The 21,282-nt window shown below is 32.6% G+C and overlaps 1 protein-coding gene across 2 annotated transcripts; it reads left to right on the forward strand.

The window, feature by feature from the left end:
* Nucleotides 1-3,840: 3,840 nt before the first annotated feature.
* LOC139520121 (putative ammonium transporter 3) lies at nucleotides 3,841-19,074 on the forward strand. 2 transcript variants are annotated; one of them, XM_071312583.1, is made up of 10 exons: nucleotides 3,841-4,234; nucleotides 7,448-7,630; nucleotides 7,966-8,046; nucleotides 8,394-8,676; nucleotides 9,128-9,199; nucleotides 12,005-12,064; nucleotides 13,778-13,819; nucleotides 15,314-15,390; nucleotides 17,445-17,671; nucleotides 18,312-19,074. In XM_071312583.1, the coding sequence occupies exons 1-10, from the start codon at nucleotides 4,126-4,128 to the stop codon at nucleotides 18,921-18,923; spliced, it is 1,746 nt and encodes a 581-aa protein (XP_071168684.1). In that variant the 5' UTR covers nucleotides 3,841-4,125; the 3' UTR covers nucleotides 18,924-19,074. The 2 variants fall into 2 exon arrangements, with proteins under 2 accessions (XP_071168684.1, XP_071168686.1); XM_071312585.1 differs by lacking the exon at nucleotides 13,778-13,819.
* The last annotated feature ends 2,208 nt before the right edge of the window (nucleotides 19,075-21,282 follow it).

Raw genomic sequence — 21,282 nt, forward strand, 5'->3', positions numbered from 1 at the left:
CTATAGGTCACCTCACTACGGCCGTCATGGAAGTATGGCCGTCGCGTCTCGAAAGCGTCAAATTACTCATGGGATTCTAATATACTGGATATTACGTGATATATCTATCAGCAAAAACTTTAAAAAAGAAAAAAAAATATATTTGAATAAAAAGTCTCCGGAAGAACTTTCTCCAGACATAGCTAGACATAAAAACAATTATTCAAAAGATACTGGGAAACTCAGCACACATTTTGAATTCAAATTAGCTTTTAATTACGAAGTTACTTAAGGGGGTTCGCGGGTCTAAATCATTTATATAGGATTTCTCTATATTTTTCTATAAATGAACTTTATCTTATAGTTAATAGAAAAATAAAATAAAAAAGTGGGGTCACCGTTCATTTGCGCTCACAATCTGCCTTCGAAAGAAGCATACATTTTTGTAAATGTGTTTTTTTTTCTGTTGAAGTAATAGGAGAAATAAAGGTAATATCGAAATAAAAAAAAGAAATTTATTACAGAAATCGCTAAAATTTTACAATAATTTAGTTTAAGTACAGCTTATATGGAAATGATATGAAAAAAGATAGGTCACCGATGAGTTGAAAAAGATATTTCAATTTTAGAGCCAAAAAATGGCATTTTTCCACCAAAGGGAGATAATTTGGAACTTTTTCAATGATGTATACATTTTGAAAGTCATCTGGGGCCAACACAAATTGATTGTTTTGAATGATTTTTGTACCATATGATAAAGTAACAACTACAAAAGGAAATAAATAAAATTTGTAATGAAAAACAAATGTTTGATTTTTTTCTGAAATTTTTATACCCTCGAGCCTCCTTAAATAGGAAAAGTTCTAACTTTAAAAATAAAATTGACTAAGTAACCTCAATTTGAGAATAGAAACTGGTAGAAATGAACGAAAACTAAATTTTAACCCGACAGAAAACGAGCTGTATTTTGTTTTAGAGTCCCCTCACATGGCTAAATAACTCAAAAAGATAACAATTCTTACAAAATTAATTTCAAAAGTTTCCAAATTTGAGAGACATAGGTTTAGAAAAATCTCTTTATCTGGATAATGATACAGATTTTAGTTTGTACGATTATACCCAAATAAACATTTCCGATTCAGACAGGAAAAGATACAAAGTTAAGATAAACAAATAGAGTTATTCCTCTTTGTAGGGCCTACATATTTCCATATTTGTTACAATCAGTATTCATGTATGTTAGATTGTATGTGATGTTTGTGTGAATATTGTATGAGCTTTGTGATTTTTGTTCATTTATATGCTCTATATATATATATGAACCCTTTGATTAGGACTAAAGATATTTGATTTGATTTGACAAGTCGAAAACAAACTGACACTCACAACCACAAGGCTAAAACAGAAAAAGACAAGCAGACAAACAATAGTACAAAAAATTCATAATCGAAAACTAAAGACTTAACAACAAGGCCCTCACCAAAAACTGGGAGTGATTTCAGGTGCTCAGGCAGGGTAGGCAGATCCTGTGACACATGTGGCAGCCGTCGTGTTGATAGTACGAACCCGGTAATAAGTCTAATACGGTAAGTCACATTCGGGAAAGGGGGACAGGATAGTCATTGCGACATAAGGAACATATCTGCTATCATCTGTAAAACGGATTTTCAATAACGGTCAACCACCTCGTGATGGCGTCCGTAAAACCTACGAACGGATGATCTCAATTTCACCACTTGGAACTCTTAACTTTACTTTAATAGCTTCCTTGTGAGCAACAATCCTTTATCAAGGAACTTGAGATAAGAAATACAAGACCTAAAATATCGTATCAACTGGGAGATAAATACTCTGTATGCAGCCGCTGCTGGAATGTTGCTACATAGAAATGGAAAGTTCACAATTTGGAAGCTGACACATCATCATTTATCGGAAATTTGGTTTTCAACCTACCCTCATTGTAAATTTAAAAATGTGAGTCAAGATATGAGACAGACGTTTAAACAGTTATTGTACCAAAATAATTTGAATATGAACTACAAATGTATATTTTATTGTCTCATTGCCATAAGAGTAATTATCAGATGTATATACTTACTTATTAATATGTCATTATTTAGAGCTCTGTACACAAATGTGCTTGAAAACAATGTTCTCGGTAACTGGCCATTTGAGATGGTGTAAATTTATATAAGGATATTGACGGGGGAGGGGAGGGGGGAATGCTTTAAAGAACATCTGATAATTTTATCTTCGTTCCAAAAGAACTGAAATGCAACGGAGTTAACTAACTTCTTAAAAGCTTTATATGTTAGAAGGTGGTAGACCTGGATGCTTCACACTATATATATAGATGCCTTATGTTACGAGATTTCCGTCTGTCACATGTCCGTTGTTATTGACCTTATTTTTATGGTTCAGAGACTACTTGAAAAAAATTAAGGTTTTTTGTAATGTTAATTTCTTTCTTATTATGAGTAATAGGATAACTATATTTGGTATGTGCGTACCTCGCAAGGTCCTCAAGGCTGTCGGGCAGTTTTCACTTGACCTCGACCTCTTTTCATGGTTCAGTGAACAAGGTTATGTTTTGATGGTCAAGTTCATATCACAGATACTATAATTAATAGGTCTACTATATTTGGTGTATGAAGGATTGTAAGGTGTACATGTCCAACTGGCAGGTGTCATCTCATCTCGACCTCATTCATGGTTCAGTGGTTATAATAATTTCAGCTTCTTCTATTCTAAACATTCTCAATTTAGGAGTTAAAACAAAGAGAAGTTGGCTCAGACTATGTAATATTAGATAATAGACTTATAAACTAAGGATTTTCTTATCCCAGGCATAGATAACCTTAGTCGTATTTGGCACAACTTTTTGAAATTTTGGATCCTCAATGCTCTTCAACTTTGTACCTGTTTGGCTTTATAAATATTTTGATATGAGCGTCACTGATGAGTCTTATGTAGACGAAACGCGCGTGTGGCGTACTGAATTATAATCCTGGTACCTTTGATAACTATTATCTATGTGTATACTAGATGCACATTTTGTTTACAAAAGACTCATCAGTGATGCTCAAAAAAGAATTTTAAAAGGCCAAATCAAAGTCGAAGTTGAAAATCATTTAGGACGCAAAAATTCTGAAAGGTTTTGCCAATTACATCTAAGATAATCTATTTCATTGAATTGTTCGAAAAAACTTAGAATCTTCTACTCAAAGATTTGTGAAATGCTTATTTATAAAGATACACGATTTATATTCATGTCACATGAACATGTTCTTATACTGATATTCTTGTAATATTTCCCACTGGATGTCTAATCTGTGATCTGTTATTTTTGTTCTTTGTAAAATGTTTTTTTTTTCCTAAGACAAATTGATAAAACAATATCAATAGAATTATTGTTTTCTTTATATCATTGAAAAAATAGGTGTTTTTTCATCGAAGTTGTAAAAAAATCAATTGTCATGGCAAAAAAACTCTTTAAAGTTGTTCAGATCAAAGTCCTTAAATGTCGAAGGATTGCATTGTCCATTTTATTCAGGTTATTAATAGGTTTATATATTTAATAGCTGATCTTTGAAACTCAAATTAGAATTGCATGTTTAAATCTCTTTAATGAATTACCGAAGTCGTTACGGTAGCGAAATGCCTTCCAGTTTTAAAACCGTTTTCCTGGCATTTGAAACATCCGAACTATTTAAAAGTACCCTTTAGCGTTTAAAGATAAAAATCAATTGAAAGACATGCATGCTATATCATGCTGTTTCATTGTGTTACAAATTTATAGTTACAAGATGGTTATCTATGAAAATCTATTGCTTATTGAACACTTATTGATTACAATATAAAGATATAATAGATCAACGACTTTCATCCATGAACTGCAGATATATTTCTGAGCAAATAAATTTATAATCTGGAAATACGCGACCAATCTGTTTGCAGTTTAGCAGTTAATCGGCGATACATATGTGACGCAATAATCATGATTTGAACGTTTAAAATTTAATCTGGTAATACTCGACCAATTTGTGTGCAGTTTGTAGTAAATCGGCGATACATATGTGACGCAATAATCATGATTTGAAATTTAATTTGTCAAATATTTGAACATCCAAATACCAAAAAGACAAAATGACAAATGGAACATTAGTATATATACACGACGAAGAGATAGAAGCTTGGATTGATGACGCAACATGGATCTTAACAAGTTCTTTCATAATTTTTACAATGCAGTCAGGTTAGTAAATAGTTTACTTTTATAAATTGTTACTTGGATGGAGAGTTGTCTCATTGGCACTAATACCACATCTTCCTATATCTTATCCTATATATTACATGTAATTTAAATATATTCAAGTATCAAAAGTATGGGTTTGCTCATTGTTGAAGACCGTACGATGACTTATAGTTGTTAACCTGTAAGTCATTTTGTCACTGGTGGAGACTTATCTCATTGGCAATCATAGAACATCCTATTTCTATAAAAGCTATCATATCTTTTCGCGAAAGAAAAATACGTGATAAAGAAATTATAATTTTCAATATAAACTTGAAAGTACATTCTATATTTAGGGTTAATAGTTTGTAAAGGTGTACTGATATGCTTTGATAGTTGTTGAATATAATTAGAGATTAGATGATAAAAAAAGAAGCATAATCATATAGACTTTTCTGATTTAAAAATATTTACCGTCAGGCAACCATTTGAAAGCCATATTTATGATAGAAAAATTATTTTACATTGTACTCTATAATTACTGATATATGTAACTAAGTGTGAGTTCATAAACATATTTTATTGTTCAAAAATGACAAATAGATTAGACACAAGTTTTTCAACTTTGAAAAGTCTTCTGCAAAACTAAGTGTCGATTTCTCAACCTCTACGGTGGATCAAATTTTGCTTTTAACCCTAGAGAAATATATAGTAACGTGTTGCAGATGCAAAAATATTTTCCTTTTTCGAGTATTTTGAAACCTGATCTTGAATTCAAAAATTATGTTGAACAACAACACAAATTTAGATATGCACACTTCCATTACAGTATTGCAGTATTCATTAAAAGCTATGTGGAAGCTCTGATGCGAATACATATTGAAAAATTCTCAGGTGAAAATCTCTCCACAATAAAGCTGAGACAGTTTCTTATTGTGGAATTAATGCAAATTATTTTACCCGACATTCAACAACGGAAGTCATTTTCTATTAGTGCCTTGGAAACATTTGTTGATTTTTTTTTTCTTCATCAGTAAAAAAACTTGTTTCTTAGTGATTCATAGGTTTCAATTTGTAGTTATAGAGGTCTCAAAAAAGACTCTGTTTAAAAAAAATCGATAAAAAGGTTTCAATTTGTAGGTACAAAAAAGAATCTGTTTAAAAAAACTTTTCACAGGGTGTAATGTGAAATAAAGTCGTCCGACAGACAGTTGTCATCATTCGTCACAACTCGGCCGATTCCGTACCTTCCGATAGGAGTGTAGCGTATTCTACCGAGGGTTGTCGATTGTGTTGTCATCTTAGTTAGCAAATTGACACCAAAGTGATACTATATTCATTCAGTACCTATCGATAAAGTGACTGTCTCATAAAAAAATAAACTATATCCAATATTCCCTCATTTTCCAGAGGCTGTCCAAATTTCCCCGACCTTCATCCCTCTATTACAGGACCTACCTATTGTATTTATCGTCAGTTTGTTAGAATCCCGAAGATACATGTAATATTTGCTGCTGGACGTTTCAGCAACCAATATTCAATAAATCATGTATTTCATATTATACCATTAAAATGACACATATTTGAACAGCGGTCGTCCCCATGTTTATTTTTAAAAATTTTTTTTTACTTATTAATTTATTCTTTATCCCAAACTTAGCTTAATTTGAAGAAAAAATATCCATTTTGGTTATGAAGTTAAGTCGACCTCCGTTGGTAAAGTTGCTTGAAATTTTTTATTTTTATTTTGAATTAATTTAAAATTCAATTTATATCAATTCATAATCTGGTATTTAATGTGTCTCTTGAGGGAAATGAAGATGTTGAGGTCGTTTATAATAATTAATTTTTTAATCGGAAAAGGAGATGAGCACGATGAACCTAAGCTTCCATCAATAATTGATATTATATCAAATTGAAAAAGAGATTAATATCTAGATATATTATATGATGACTGGCATCCAAAATCTCCTTAAATTAAAAGGTAATAAGTTTCAGTAATATCCATTAGGAAACGGTTCTGTTTAATGAAATGGTGTACATTTAATTATATAAAAGTATAATGGCTGTATATAATAATTATTCATATTTTTAAGTACGTCTTGGCATAGATAATAAAATATATTGTACACATTTAGATCTTGAAAAATAAAGATACTGTTTATCAACACTGACAGGTCTTTTGTTGAACACCATACGTTGACCTCTATGTGTCTTCTTGTTTTGTGTTGTTGATTTGCTGTCTCTTTGACGTTAATTCTTTATCTTTACTTCTAAACCAACATTTATATGAAACCCATACATTCAAGTTTTGTCAGAAGGCAGGATTTTTTGCTGTCTTTCATATTGCGAAAAAAAACCTGCGATCTTATAAGATGTGTGGTGAACTTATTTATATGAAACAATATTTAAAACACGGTTATACGAATACTGATCGAAATACTATATATTGGTAATCGTTTTAAATAACCTGACCCGAAGCTGACCAATATAGATGGACAAAAACCGGTACTTTGTTTGATATAACTAAGAGTTATTTGCATTCTCATTTACATATTCAAACATAATGGCTTGAAGCATTATCCTTCTTTTGACACATCCATTTGTTATACAGTCGAACTACAGTTCCTCATTGGTACTTTTTACTAGAATATACAGAAATCTTGGTTCCGAAATGTTTGGTTAAATTTAGTTAATCATTGCTAGATTCTATACCGGCCCGCAGGCTTTATTGGAATATTTCCTAAGCACCTTACGCAATGACCCTAGTGCAAGGTTTGTCCTTAATATATAATTCATAAGCACATTATGAAGCAAAGTTGAAATGCAAAGTTCACTAGAAAAAGTCTTCTATTATGGTATTGCATAAATCAAATTTATACCATGTATGACCTTTGGTCAATCCTTATACTTTCTAGCAAACTATAGATATATGACTTATGCGGCCATTTTAAATTGTCCATTAGATTCAAGAAGACGAAACATTTTTGCGCAGTCTGTTTGACCAATGTGTTCAATACATGTATATGTTGTATCCAATAATGCATATTTATACATGATAAAAGTTCATCATATCCAGTCACAAAGGATAATTGCTTAAATGATGCTTTGCTTTTTCTAAAATATAAGTTAGGGTTAAAATCTCATTTGACATTGACTCTACATTTATATAATTTTTTTAACTCAACAAATACCACTATGATAGAATTCCAGCCTCGTTTTTGATTTTGATAGGATTTGGTCTGTTAGAAAGTGGAATGTCCAGCAAGAAGAATGAGGTAAACATTATGATAAAGAACGTGGTAGACGTGGTGTTTGGTACACTGACATATTGGGCAGTAGGATATGGACTGACTTTTGGCACGGGTGAAGGCGCCAATTGGTTTACTGGAGTTGGGTCCTTCTTTTTAGACCCTGGTAAGAATATTACGAATGTTCATTGTTCGTATCGTATTCTTCTTGCACTTTATATATTAGACAAGAATTGGAAGGGTAAAAAAAGATATAAGACTTCGCTAAGTAATATTTTGATTGGAATAACTTTAAATTGAAATAGTTTGGCACTACTTTCGATACGCGATATTGGTTAGTGTAACACATAAAGCGTCCGTTTTAACATGAACGATACATGCATTAGTTAGAAAAAGAGAATAAATTATACAAAAAATATACAGAAAGGTTCAAACATTACATTTATATTTCAAAAATTATAATTCATTGTTTTAATTTTGTAATTATATTATGTTTTTTAGACGAGGAGACCATGGGTACAGAGTTTTCCAAATTCATATTTCAAGCCTCGTTTTGTACAACAGCTACTACCATAGTATCAGGTAGGACTACAATTCAATTGTAAAGTAAAATGTACTGTTATATTAAAGTTTTAGTAATGCTATACGCTAAACATTATTAACTTTGAGTAAAGCACGATTAAATTGTAAAATAAATTTCTTAAATATTGATAAATTTCTAAATATATTTACACCAACACATTACAGTTCATGATTTTTTTTTCAAATCTCATGACATATACCTTTTCCATCTATCATTATTTATTTTCATTTGTTATTTAGCTTTTAAGTTTATTTGTTATAAATAAATTATGTTCGACATATAAACAACCGAACGAAAAAGAGGGGCAAGTGCGGATAACTAATTTTTATGTCTTTCCTTAAAACAGGAGCAATAGCAGAAAGAACTAAACTGACTGCCTATATTGCTTTTTGCTTGCTGAACACCGTTGTTTACAGTTTCCCTGCTCACTGGGTGTGGTCAAAGGATGGGTGGTTGAAAAAGATGGACGTAGTAGATGTTGCAGGTGTTGGACCGGTTCATTTAGTTGGAGGTGTGACAGCACTTGTAGCCGCAATTATGGTGAAACCAAGATATGGAAGATTCTCGGACGACCAAGTGACTATACATGGAAACTCTGTTAATGCTGTTCTTGGATTGTTTATTTTATGGTGATCATTTTTTGTTCTTTTAAGGATAAATGTATATCATGAATAAAAGGATACAGGGTGGTATATGTCAATAATGTTCAACAACAAAAAAGAAAGACCTTCAACAATAGCGAATCACACAGAAACAAGTAGTGACTATCAATGACCTACCATCAACATCAAATTACCAAAAATGAAAAACAAAAATGAGAATGGAAAAACTGGGGTTGTGCCAAAGAGTCAACAACCAGACCAACGAGCAAAAAACACCATATAAGGCTTCCAAAAGTTCAACGTATCGAGATAATCCCGAATCTGGGGCCGGGGTTGAGCTTGCCCCTAAACAACATAATGTTTACGGACGTAACACTAAGCTTCGATTACATATAACTGAACCAAAATTACAAGAACAAGGTTTTGTGATGCTCTTATAATAAAGATAAATCCTATTTAACAGTTTGTTTTATTTTAGGTGGGGATGGTTAGGATTCAACTGCGGGAGTACATTTGGAATCAGTGGAGGCAAATGGAAAATTGCTGCAAGGTAGCTACCTATTTATACTCAAAGTCGCTAAATATCTGCGAAAAGTCAGACATAAAACAATTTATTGTTAAAGGGTGTGCTTATTATGCATACTTTTTTCAATCGCTAAACTCAACTTAAAATACATGAACTCGAGGATTTTTATATTTTTGCAATACCTTAAACTTTGAGTCTCCCCGATCCATTTAGTTTTAACTATGACAGGATTTAAGTTCTGTTTCCCCCGAATGTGGCATGGCATACAAATTGTACCAAATGTAAACTATCATAAAAAGAAGTTTATAAATATTGTGTTTTTGAATACCTTTCAAGACTGAGTATGATACAGGTATATGATTGGGGGGAGGTGGAGGGTAGTATTTGCGAAATATTCCAGTCGAAAAATCGTCAGACGTTAAAAAACCTGAGCCGAAGGACATTCCTATTCATGACTGGTAATTTTCGGAAATACCCATCATAGACATGATTGTGGTATATCTGTTTGATTGCATTGACTATCAATAGCCTTGGTTAAATAAAACATTTCCGTCATTCTTTGGCTATCAATGAAGAGTCTCTCTAAAGGTTTAAAGGTATATACGTTTTGGCAAATACCAAGACAGAAAGGGTAAAAAACATATAAATGAGAGTATCTGTACCTCGACGATGTCCATGGGCTAAAAGAAAATATATCGAACATATACACTGGCTATCAACTAATAAAAATGATGTAATACAATTTATAAATCAGGGGCCGTGTCAATGAAAGTATCCTAGGATATGTCCTAAGATAGGTCTTAGGAAATTATTTAGGATGGTCTTAGGACGTGTCTGAGACATGTCTTAGGATGTAAAACAAAGCTGTCTTAGAACAGTCCTAACTACGATGGTCCTAGGACCATCCTAACACATATATATTTAATTGAAAAAAATATATAGAGATTTCTATGACATAGATTGTATTGTAATTTAATATTTATATGTTATGTAAATTAAAGAGAGGGAGGATGACTTTTATATGGAAAACAATTAACGCAAAATAAAAGTTAAAGATTTAACGTAATACTAATAAATACGTTATTTAAAAATATGATGGAAGCTATAAATGATTTAAATACGAAAACAAAAGTAAATAGTCACAAAACTTTGTTAAATGCGATATTCGTGCTGCAATTTTAGTACGTAAACTAGTTTTGTCCTTAGGTCCACTCGATTTCATTATACATGACTTGTATCGAATGAGGATAAGTTAAAAAGAAGTAATTTTTTCCCATATTTAAATTTTTATTGCACCGTTTTGGTAAGTCGAAAAAAAGTTGCTTTACTGATAGTATTTTTTAGGCTTCAAAAAAGGCAGCCAAAATAATTTAATGTAATACAATTGAATCTTTAACAAAAATTGGAAGAAAAAAATGTTTTATCAATTTAATTCTTATAACAGTTTGATAGTTTAATATTGTATTAGTATTTTTAGTATTGAGTTTATGCCATATTTGCTGTTTTTGTTACGTTTTAGGACATTGTAACCTTTAGGACTATCCTAAGACACCTATTTGTATGTCCTAACTTTAGGACCAAATTTAGGACATATCTTATTTAAGGAGACTTTCGTTAACCTGACTTAGGACTAAGACGGGTCCTAATACCATCCTAAGACATGTCCTAGTCCTAGGACAGCTTCGTTGACACAGCCCCTGTGTTTCATTCTTTGGCTTTAACTTTAATTTTCTTTTCTTTTCTTTTCTTCTTTATGTAATGCTTATATATATTCTAATTTTTAAAAAAAGCTAACAAGCCTTTTTCACATGCAAAATCTCAATTGACATAAATTACACTTTACAATAGCAAGATTATCAAAGTTCTGCACGTATACGAATGGTTAGATCTAGTAGCGATTTCAAAACATTTTACCATGTTCTGAGAATGACAATCATGCATAAAGTTACCCGATCTATTCTTTTGTATCAATGATTTAAACTAGCTAATCCTTCATTGCAAATCAATTCATCAATCGACAATACAATTGTTCTTTTTACGTATTTACTAATTTCAAAATTTTCTTTGAAAAACTAACATGAAAAATCACCTTCAACCATGCCCAATTCAAATGTTTATTGTAGAATAGACTTATGTTTCTATTCTTAAGGCCAGTGCATATGATGAACTCTGAAGAAAGAATTGTAAAATAGACGCATATTTCCATTGTGAAGGCCAATAATATTAATGATGACTGAACAAAGCACTGAGAAATATTTTATGTCAACTAAATCCATCTACAATTGTTGGTTTGTTTTTGAAAATCAGAAATCAAACTTCTTTTATATAATTCCCTAACTGACAGTCAAATGTCATGTAAAGGTTCAAGTACATTCTTACTTGGTTAATCCTGCTGCCTCTTGGTGGAGCATAGGTCACTTCAAGTTCACGGTACATGTAAAAGATTGTGAAGTTGCGTTTACATTTGATTATTGTTATATACTCATGTCTTTAACAGAAATCGTCGTAATTTTTTTGTATTCTTTCCTTTTGATTGAAAGCCTGCATTGACAAGGTCAGAGCTAAACTGAAGGCTGGGGCGTCACTAACCCCCCCCCCCCCAAAAAAAAATATCCACCCTTTATATTCTAATTGCGTTAATCCGGATTTAAAAGGTCATGAAATGATATAATTAACATATTATTATTAAAAAAATTAATTTGCTCGATTAACCTTGAAGTTAAGACTAATAAAAATTAGCGGAATGCTCGATAGAAAAGATATTTTACTATATAGTATGTTAATAACCCTTACAGTTTGTTTTACTTTTCTTTATATTTTGTTTTACAGATCCGCTGCTACGACAATTTTATCTTCTTGTAGCGGAGGTGTAATGGCTTTCTTATTGAGGTAAATTTTCATTCTTTTACTAGTTAACTGAGAAGATTGTATTCGCATGATCTTTTGAACTTTTATAAAGCATATTTTAGTAATTTACGTAGTGTATAGTATCTATATGAAATTCCTACATATTTTGCACGGTGTTATGTAAATAGAACTTTATTCGTAATCTGAATTTTAACTCTGGACTATATTACTATTTATATTTTTTCCCCTTTCTTTTCTCTTTTTATATATAGAAGTATATAATATCGCAAAATTGAATTGCCAAAAATGTTTGGTGCAAAAAGGTTGATCAATAACTTCTAGATTACGATTTTCATTAGGAAACTGTAATGCTTCTTTTGCTATGCTTTTACAATAGAATAGATGCATGCTTTAAGCCAATATAAAGCTTGTTTTAGCATTTTCTTTAAAGGATTGAATTACTTTTAGATTGATATGCATGTTTCGACTTACTAGTATCTTATCCGTCTTTCGGTTATTTTCTCTGCTTCGGGTCTATGCAGCATAAACCACACTTACACATGCAAATTAATAGCCTAATGCGGCACCTGTTTCGGTGTTTTCTTCTTGATTAATTGATTTAGAAATCTAACAATTTAATGTTACGGTGAAGCCGATTACAGAAAGATTAAGGATAGCATATTAAGGATAGCATCCTAAGTTTCTGCATGAAATTGGTTTTTAGGTTAATTAAAATAATCATAAAAACAAATTTAAAAAGGTATTTCAAAATCATGCTGGTGGTTTTGGTCACACCTGGGTCTTTATTCTTTGACTCTCGATGGTTCCTTGTGAACGATACTACTGAGATGACAAAGAAAGATCTCCAGAGTTAATGATGGAAGTGTTTAACGACCTTGACTGGATGTACATCCCTCGCACGGTCGGCTCGGTGTTTGGTTTGGGCGATTGGTGAGCTTTGAATAATTTTTTGCCATCGGTCAGGAACAGATGGAGGACGCCATTTTGGTAGGTCGCCATCTTGGTTTTGTGAGTTGTTTTGGTTTTCTTTTGTTGACTATTTTTGTGTTATTTCTTCACAACGGCTGCTTTCAGGGCCAGATTGGTCAGCTTGGCAGCCCGCTAACCTCGATGATGGAGTACTGGTTGATGAGTCTCGGACGTAGTATTAAAGATGACAGGAAGCATTATCGGGACCAAAACCACGAGGTAGTGAAATGAAGGTCCATCATTTAACACCTAGGATACAGCCCTCGGACGTCAATCGGCATTACACTCCCCATCTACAATGGGTTTTGGAGTGCATTTTGACGCGGGAATATGCCAACTACAACGTTTACTGTACAGTGTTGGATTGGTTTCTGTAATCTAAAGTAGTATGTCGTTGATCCATCCACAAGTAAACCCTCATCGAAGATAGCGGGTAAAGTAGAGCTGGCCCAGCACGTCCGTTCAGCTGTAATGACTGAGACGTGACTGGATTGGATTGGATTGAATTGGATTGTATCTCCAGAGTAGCCTGAGATCCAGTCTTATATATCTCGGCCTACTAAGGCGAGACATTTTGGGATTAGAACAGGATTCCAGTATACATTGTTTTGATTGTTTATCAAATTGCGTAACATACTTGTAATCTGTTTGGGGCCGACTCGAAACACTATCATTTGAAATATATTTATCGATAGGTCGTCTACGTTATTTTCAAATTTTTTTTGAACTGGTTTTACATATCATTTATATTTATTTTACCTACAGCAAAATTGTAAACAGGACAAGTAGTCATGAATACAGCTATGGGTAAATAAAACCTTGCATCTGGAACCAGTACATTCATGTATTACATGTAGTCCAAACTTGCATGAAGTATCGCAGAGTTTTGTTAGCGAACATTTAAAGAACAAAAACTGAAAATCCTTCCAGCACATATTTACAAAATCAATAACGTTTACTAAAAACTAATTTTGAAACATTTCTGTTAGGAGAAAACGAAGTTACAATTTCGTCTTTAATGTAAATTCAAAATCTCAAAATGTCTATATATTATTTAACGATTGTCAGCACAAAAAGAATTTCATACATTTTACTTAATTTTCTTTTCTCCATTTGATGCACAATCAATAGCTAAAAAAATTCGCTTCTGCTGTTTATTTACAAATAAGGTTAGGATTTTTTACAAAATGGACAGAAAAAATCTCTTTTTCATATAAAGGGGCATAAACAATAGATATTTTGCTTTTCTTTCTTTTTTTGTTGTAAAACTATAAAACACTTCAGTTCTTGATTTGACATGTTAATCTAAGTTTTCTCACTGAAATTGATTATCATTTTATAAATAAAACAAGAATTCAAATGAAAACTAAGTAGAACTTCGAATATATGTAGCTGTTTGAGCTGTACTGCATTATTGTTTTTATTCCTTATTTTTGTTTTGTTTTGTGTTGTTTATTTGTTTTGTTTTGTTGTTTATTGGCACTGCATGGTTTGGTTGTTTGTTTCTTCGTTATTGTTTTTTTTTGTTAGGTTGTTTAACTATATGTACCTGTGTTCGTAAAAACTTCACGTTTTAAATGTTAAATCATTCTAAAGGTGCAAACTATTTGTACTTTGAAGTAAATTGAATTTAAAATTAACGATAATAACAAAGTCTCGTCTATGAATTCGTTGTTGTTATCTCGTGGTTGTTTTTAAGAGTATATTGTTTCATTGAAAGTATAACAAACATGTCACCATTAATATTCCATTTATTTTGTATATCTACATAAGAAATTAGTGTCATTAAGTTCGATCTGCATGTATGCTTTATCTTTATTTATAGATCTGTTCTTTTAATGCATTTATCAGATTCAATTAAATCCACTGCACCTTACGTATTTCCGTTTTATAATTGTTGTTGTGAGTATCGATTGAAATGATTATGAGAAAAAGACTTTGAAAACAAATATTTGTTTCCAAAGTTATTTTAACACAAATAGGATCATTACATAACTTGAAAAAATTTCTTGTTTTTTTATTATTTTTGGACTTTAACTCTGTCCAAATAGCATTATACTGTAGCTCTGAAATAAAATGAAAATATTATCTGTGGTTCTTTTAATTCTGATTTGTCGTTTGAATGTTCAGTGGATTTAAACGTATAAGGAATTAACATCGATTTTGACATAAGTTGATATACTGAGTTGTATTTTTTTTATTATTTGTTTTTATCAGAATTTTAATTATTTCGATGGTGTTACATTGTAATTGAAAATTTCTTTTAATCATTATATGAATTACACCGCTGTTTTGTTACAGTTTCTTATTACACAAGAGGAAATTTGATGTTCAACTGCTAGTGAATGGAATTCTGGGATCACTAGTTAGTATAACAGGTAAATTTTGACAAACTGTCTTAACTTCCCTATATATGCCTCCTTTTTTCTCTGCTCGATGTGTTTTATTGAATATAGGTGAACAGTATTTTGAAAGTTTCGAACCTACGCTTTAAGTCTCAAAATTTCTGCATCATTTTATTGCATATAAGAAAACTATTATTCCTTTTTAACTTTTTAACTCACATGGCCTATAGGGCCAAATGAGCTTTTCTCATCACTTGGCGTCCGTAGTTGTCCGTCGTCCGTTAAATTTTACAAAAATCTTCTCCTCTGAAACTACTAGTCCAAATTTAGCCAAACTTGACCACCATCATCACAAGGGTATCTATGTGTCCGATGACCCCTCCTGCCAACCAAGATGGCAGACATGGCTAAAACTAGAACAAAGGGATAACATTGAGTTTTCATTTGGCTTATATCTCTGAAACTAAAGCATTTATAGCAAATCTGACATGGGGGTAAAATGTTCATCAGATAAGATCTATGTGCCCTGAAACTTTCAGATGAGGCAAGACAACCTGTTGTTTGGTTGCTGTCCCTGAATTGGTAATTTTAAGGAAACTTTGCAGTTTTTGGTTATTATCTGGAATATTGTTATAGATAGAGATAAACTGTTAACAACAATAATGTTTAGCAAAGTAAGATCTACAAATAAGTCAAACATGACCAAAATGGTCAATTGATCCCTTAAGGAGTTATTGCCCTTTATATATATAAAAAAAGAAGATTTGGTATGATTGCCAATGAGACAATTGTACACATACCGCATAGTCAGCTATAAAAGGCCCCGATATGACAATATGTAAATAAATTCAAACGATAAAACTAACGGCTTTATTTATATAAAAAATGAACGAAAAACAAATATGTAACACATAAACAAACGACAACCACTGAATAACAGGCTCCTGACTTGGGACAGGCACATACATAAATAATGTGGCGGGGTTAAAAATGTTAGCGGGATCCCAAACCTCCCCCTAACCTGGGACAGTGGTATACCAGTACAACATAAGAACGAACTATAAAAATCAGTTGAAAAAGGCTTAACTCATCAGATGGACAAAAATACAATTGGACGTGACATTTTTTAACAATTTTTCTTAAATTTTTGTATTAAATCTTACTTCTCTTCTGAAACTACCGTGCCAAATTTAACCATACTTGGCCACACTCATTATAAGGGTATTTAGTTTAAAAAAAAATATGTCCGATGACCCCGCCCACCAATCAAGATGGCCGACATGGGTTAAAATAGTACATAGGGATAAAATGCAGTTTTTGGCTTATATCTCTGAAGCTAAAGCATTTAGAGAAAAACTGACAATGGGGTAAACATGTTCATCAGGTTAAGATCTATCTGTCCTGAAATTTTTAGACGAATCAGACTAGCTGTTGTTGGGTTGCTGCCCCTGAATTAGTATTTTTAAGGCTGGTGAAATTTTGCAGTTTTTGGTTATTATCTGGAATATTGTTATAGATAAATATAAACTGTTAACAGTAATAATGTTCAGCAAAGTAAGATCTACAAATAAATCAACATGACCAAAATGGTCAATTAACCCCATAAGGATTTGTTGCCCATTAAAGTCAAATTTAACACTTTTTCTTAAATTTTTGAAATGTTTTACAAAAGTAGTCTCCTGAAATAACTAAGGCAAATTCAAACAATTAGCATAAGGGTATCTAGTTTAAAATATGGGTCCGATTACCCTGACTGCCAACCAACATGGCAGAGCCAGACATGACTAAAATAAAAACTTAGAGAAAATATTCAGTTTTTGATTCATATATCTCTGAAACTAAAGAAAAAATATAACGGTTGCGTTATTTCATGCATCAATTGTAAGTAAAAATATCAGTCGAACGACACAGGCTCCTTGGAGCCTCTAGTTAGGAAAAGTATTGTTAATCATTTGAAAATTTAAATAAACGGTTTTCAGCATTTAAAAATGCATACATTGATATTTACAAAAAAAAAAACATGGTACAAAATATGCTGACACTTACTTGACATTGTTTTCAATAAATCACTGATGTCTATTTTATAGGTATATGCGCAGTTACAACTACATGGGCTGCTATCCTCATTGGAGCAGTTGGCGCATGTGTGACTACTTTTGGACAAATAGCTCTAGTCAAGATGAAGGTAGACGACCCAGTTGGCGCAGTAGCAGTTCATTTAATGGGTTCACTGTGGGGGATTTTGTGTTGCGGACTCTTTGGTCTGAAAGATGATATTGAGCACAGTTTTAGTCATCATGATGGACTAGTTTGGGTAAGATGAAGAGGTTGAATTACTGAATAAAGAAAACAAACATGAATGTGTCCATACATTGTAGTACACGGATGCCCCAATCGCACTTATCATTTTATATGTTAAGTGGACCGAGAAATTGGAGTCAAAACTCTAAGTTGGCATTAAGATTATAAAGATCATATCAGAAGGAACATATGAACGAAATTTCAAGGTGATAGGACTTCAACTTCATCAAAAACTTTAACATGACGCGGCACAGACAGACGAATAAACGGACGCACAGACCAGAAAACATAATGCCCATAAATTGGGCATAAAAATGACCTTTCAAAATCTTTATGAATTTGCTCAAAGTATGTGATCTTTAACACTTTACTTACGGTGGCGTACGAGTAATTTTACTGCGAAAGACAACAAGCATTCAGTTTTGAGTTTTTAATGTATCACGACAACATGCTATACTTGAGTGCGGAAGGTCGTGGACTTCAAGTGAATATTAACTGGTTCAAACTAATGGTTTTTAAATTGTCATTTGCTGATTTTCTGGTAAGCATGTTACAGCAGCACGGGAGGAGCACATGTCAGCTCGTCGTTAAAACTGATTGCCATTTGTTAAATATATGATATTATAATTACGCTTAAACATATTCTATTCTAGGGAGGCGGTTTCTACTTACTTGGAGTTCAGACAATGGCTGCAGTCGCGATCATCATATGGTCAGTGGTGACGTCATTTATTGTTCTCAAGTTAATTGACTTGACTATAGGGTTACGACTTACCTTAGAAGAAGAACTTTATGGTGCTGATTATTGCGAACACAACGTTGAACTTCCGCCGGATGTGAAGGAGTATGCCGAATCAGTACTGCGCAGACTGAAGGAAAAATCAGAACGTGAAAAGAAAAGTAAAGGAAACGTCCCACGAGTAGAACTGGTTAATTCAACCCCTGATCATCCGACAGACAACAGTCCTGCACGTGACACAGAGGATCTCATTCTTGAAAACATCAACAAAAGTTCGGACGAGGAGGCCACTGATAACGACGATAAAGTGCGCAAAAAATGCGAACAGAAAGAAAGTGGTAGAACAAACGCAGACGAAAGTCTAAGGCAAAACAATGGTCTGAAAGGAAATATACAGGACGGACAGAAAAGTGCAGGTGGTAACCTAAATAGGAGGAAGAGAGCTCGCAAAACAGTTGTGTTCGCACCCACGAAAAGAGATCAGAAAGTTGAGGGTGGGCAGTGTAATCCTGCATTTGAAAACTGACATTGGTTTTTTTTCAGATACTAGTACTAGTATTTAACTTGAGTAATTCTGTTTAGAATTTTATCAATCGACTGGTTCATATGTTGAAAAAATGTATTTTTGTTTTTTTCTTTCACTTCTTGACGTTTTTCATTAAATGCCGTGATAATATAATATTACTGTTTTTATTTAACTCTTTAATTTTAAAATATACAATTAAAGTTAGAACTGCTTTCACGTGTTGGAAACAGTCAAAAGGTTGTCATTTAATTGGAATACAAGAAGTTGTTTATAGTTCCAAACCTATGTTGACATCTGAATTCTTTGACCGTGAACTTTTTGGTAGAAAATATTACATCTTTTTGTCATTTCCTATTCTGCAATTTAATAAAAACGAAGGTTTCTACTTTTATTATTTGTGTGTCCAATTTTCATATACTAGCAAAAAAGAATCGATATTATGGCACTGCGTTTTTCATAAACTATGAAATTGAATACACTACACCATGCTAATGTCCGTTTATAGATTAAGAAATTATCAAGAATGCCTCATGCAAAGCCGACCTTTGATGGACTAGGCTATCATTGTTAGGTCTATTTTAGTCTTGAAGCTCTTCACATAATACGCACTGACTTGATTTACAGATATTTCGCTCTGAGGTTAATTCAGAAAAGTTCTACCGACGCATACAATTTGTAAAGTTTGTAGACATTTGTAAAAAATATTTTAATACTTTAGCTCTAACAAGAAAAAAAAAGATTTAGTTGTTAACCTTCGTAGTTTAGCAAACAAGACATAAGAACAAACAGTAGTTCAGAACACGTTAAACAGCAAATTAAAGATCGTGTCATTGCACAGAAATTTAAAAGATGTAGTCATTACATGTGTTGTTATGGTTACAAGGAAGTAATTATTTACATAGGCGACAATGGTAGCCTTATTTGGTCCTGCCTTTTCACTATCAAAGATCCGTTTAAAAAAATTTCGAATTCTGAATTATCAACACCTTTGGGGGTAATTGCAATGGTCAAACACATATGGTGCCGCAGCTTTTTTGATAGAAAAATGGCATTTTTTAAGGGTACTCAACGGTTCCGGAATTTTCGAAATAGTATGAATGAAGAACACCCCTTGCTTAATTTGGCACAGAAAATCTTGCTAGTCTTAGAGACTTTTCTCTAAATTTCTCGCTATTTCTACACCAATGGCCAACACTCATTTCTCACTATTTCAATTTTAATTTCTAATTACCAAGGCAGCAGAAAATAAATTTACTTCTACCTATTATCTTGGATGTAAAATCTAGGTGGCGCCAGCGATCTGTATTTACTTCCTTTTAACCTATAGTAACTAATATTATCGTACCTCCTATAGATTTATAGAGATATAATTGGTTAAAGGACTACACGTGGTGACTATGTATATTTGATATAGGGTGTCCTAAAAAATACAGGGTTAGTTACCATATGGGTTTAGTTAGGAGTTGTATCTCTTTTAGAACAAAAAAAGTGGCACGATCCTTTATAAACATCAAAGTGTTGAGGCAAAATCTGAAAATTTCAACAGACGAAGATATTGATGATGAAAGATTCATAAATTCATAAAACATAGTAAATGATAATAAGTTGTTATTGTTGGTATTAAGGAGTTACTGACTCTATAGATATCGAATAAGGTCACTAACACACCATGTGACTAATCTTCTTCGCTATATACTAATAAATATAAGAAACTGCTCATAAATTTTGAACCTAATTTTCCCTTTAAGGACTCAGATTGTGTTGCTGTTCTTGGTGATATTTGGAGAATGTTCACTAGGCTAGAATTAACCTTATGGTTTTTTTAAACATGACTAAATACTACAAAATTAACATATAACTAGTTATGATCGTACTTTGACACTTCACATTCAACATTAGGAAGTTGTGACCCCTTAAAAGAGGGACAAAAGATACCAAAGGGACAGTCAAACTCATAAATCTAAAACAAACTGACAACGCCATGGCTAAAAATGAAAAAAGACAAACAGAAAAACAATAGTACACATGACACAACATAGAAAACTAAAGAATAAACAACACGAACCCCACCAAAAACTAGGGGTGATCTCAGGTGCTCCGGAAGGGTTAGCAGATCCTGTTCCACATGTGGCACCCGTCGTGTTGCTTATGTGATTACAAATCCGGTAAATAGTCTAATTCGGTAGGTCACATTCATGAACGGGAAGTGGTTTGTAGTTACGACGTAAGGAACATATCCGATATCATTTGTGAAACGGTTATTCCATAACGGTCAACCAACTCGTGATGGCGTCCGTAAAATTTACGAAGGGATGATTTCAACTTCACCATTTGGAACTCTTGGTTTAATAGCTTCCTT

The sequence above is a fragment of the Mytilus edulis genome, chromosome 4, assembly GCF_963676685.1.
Source record: "Mytilus edulis chromosome 4, xbMytEdul2.2, whole genome shotgun sequence".
NCBI lineage: Eukaryota > Metazoa > Mollusca > Bivalvia > Mytilida > Mytilidae > Mytilus > Mytilus edulis.

Excerpts from the sequence above, each read along its gene's own strand:
- LOC139520121 (XM_071312583.1), top strand. The coding sequence starts at position 4,126 with ATGACAAATGGAACATTAGTATATATACACGACGAAGAGATAGAAGCT. Across the intron at positions 8,677-9,127 it reads CTTGGATTGTTTATTTTATG|GTGGGGATGGTTAGGATTCA; the intron begins GTGATCATTTTT and ends GTTTTATTTTAG. Across the intron at positions 15,391-17,444 it reads ATCACTAGTTAGTATAACAG|GTATATGCGCAGTTACAACT; the intron begins GTAAATTTTGAC and ends TCTATTTTATAG.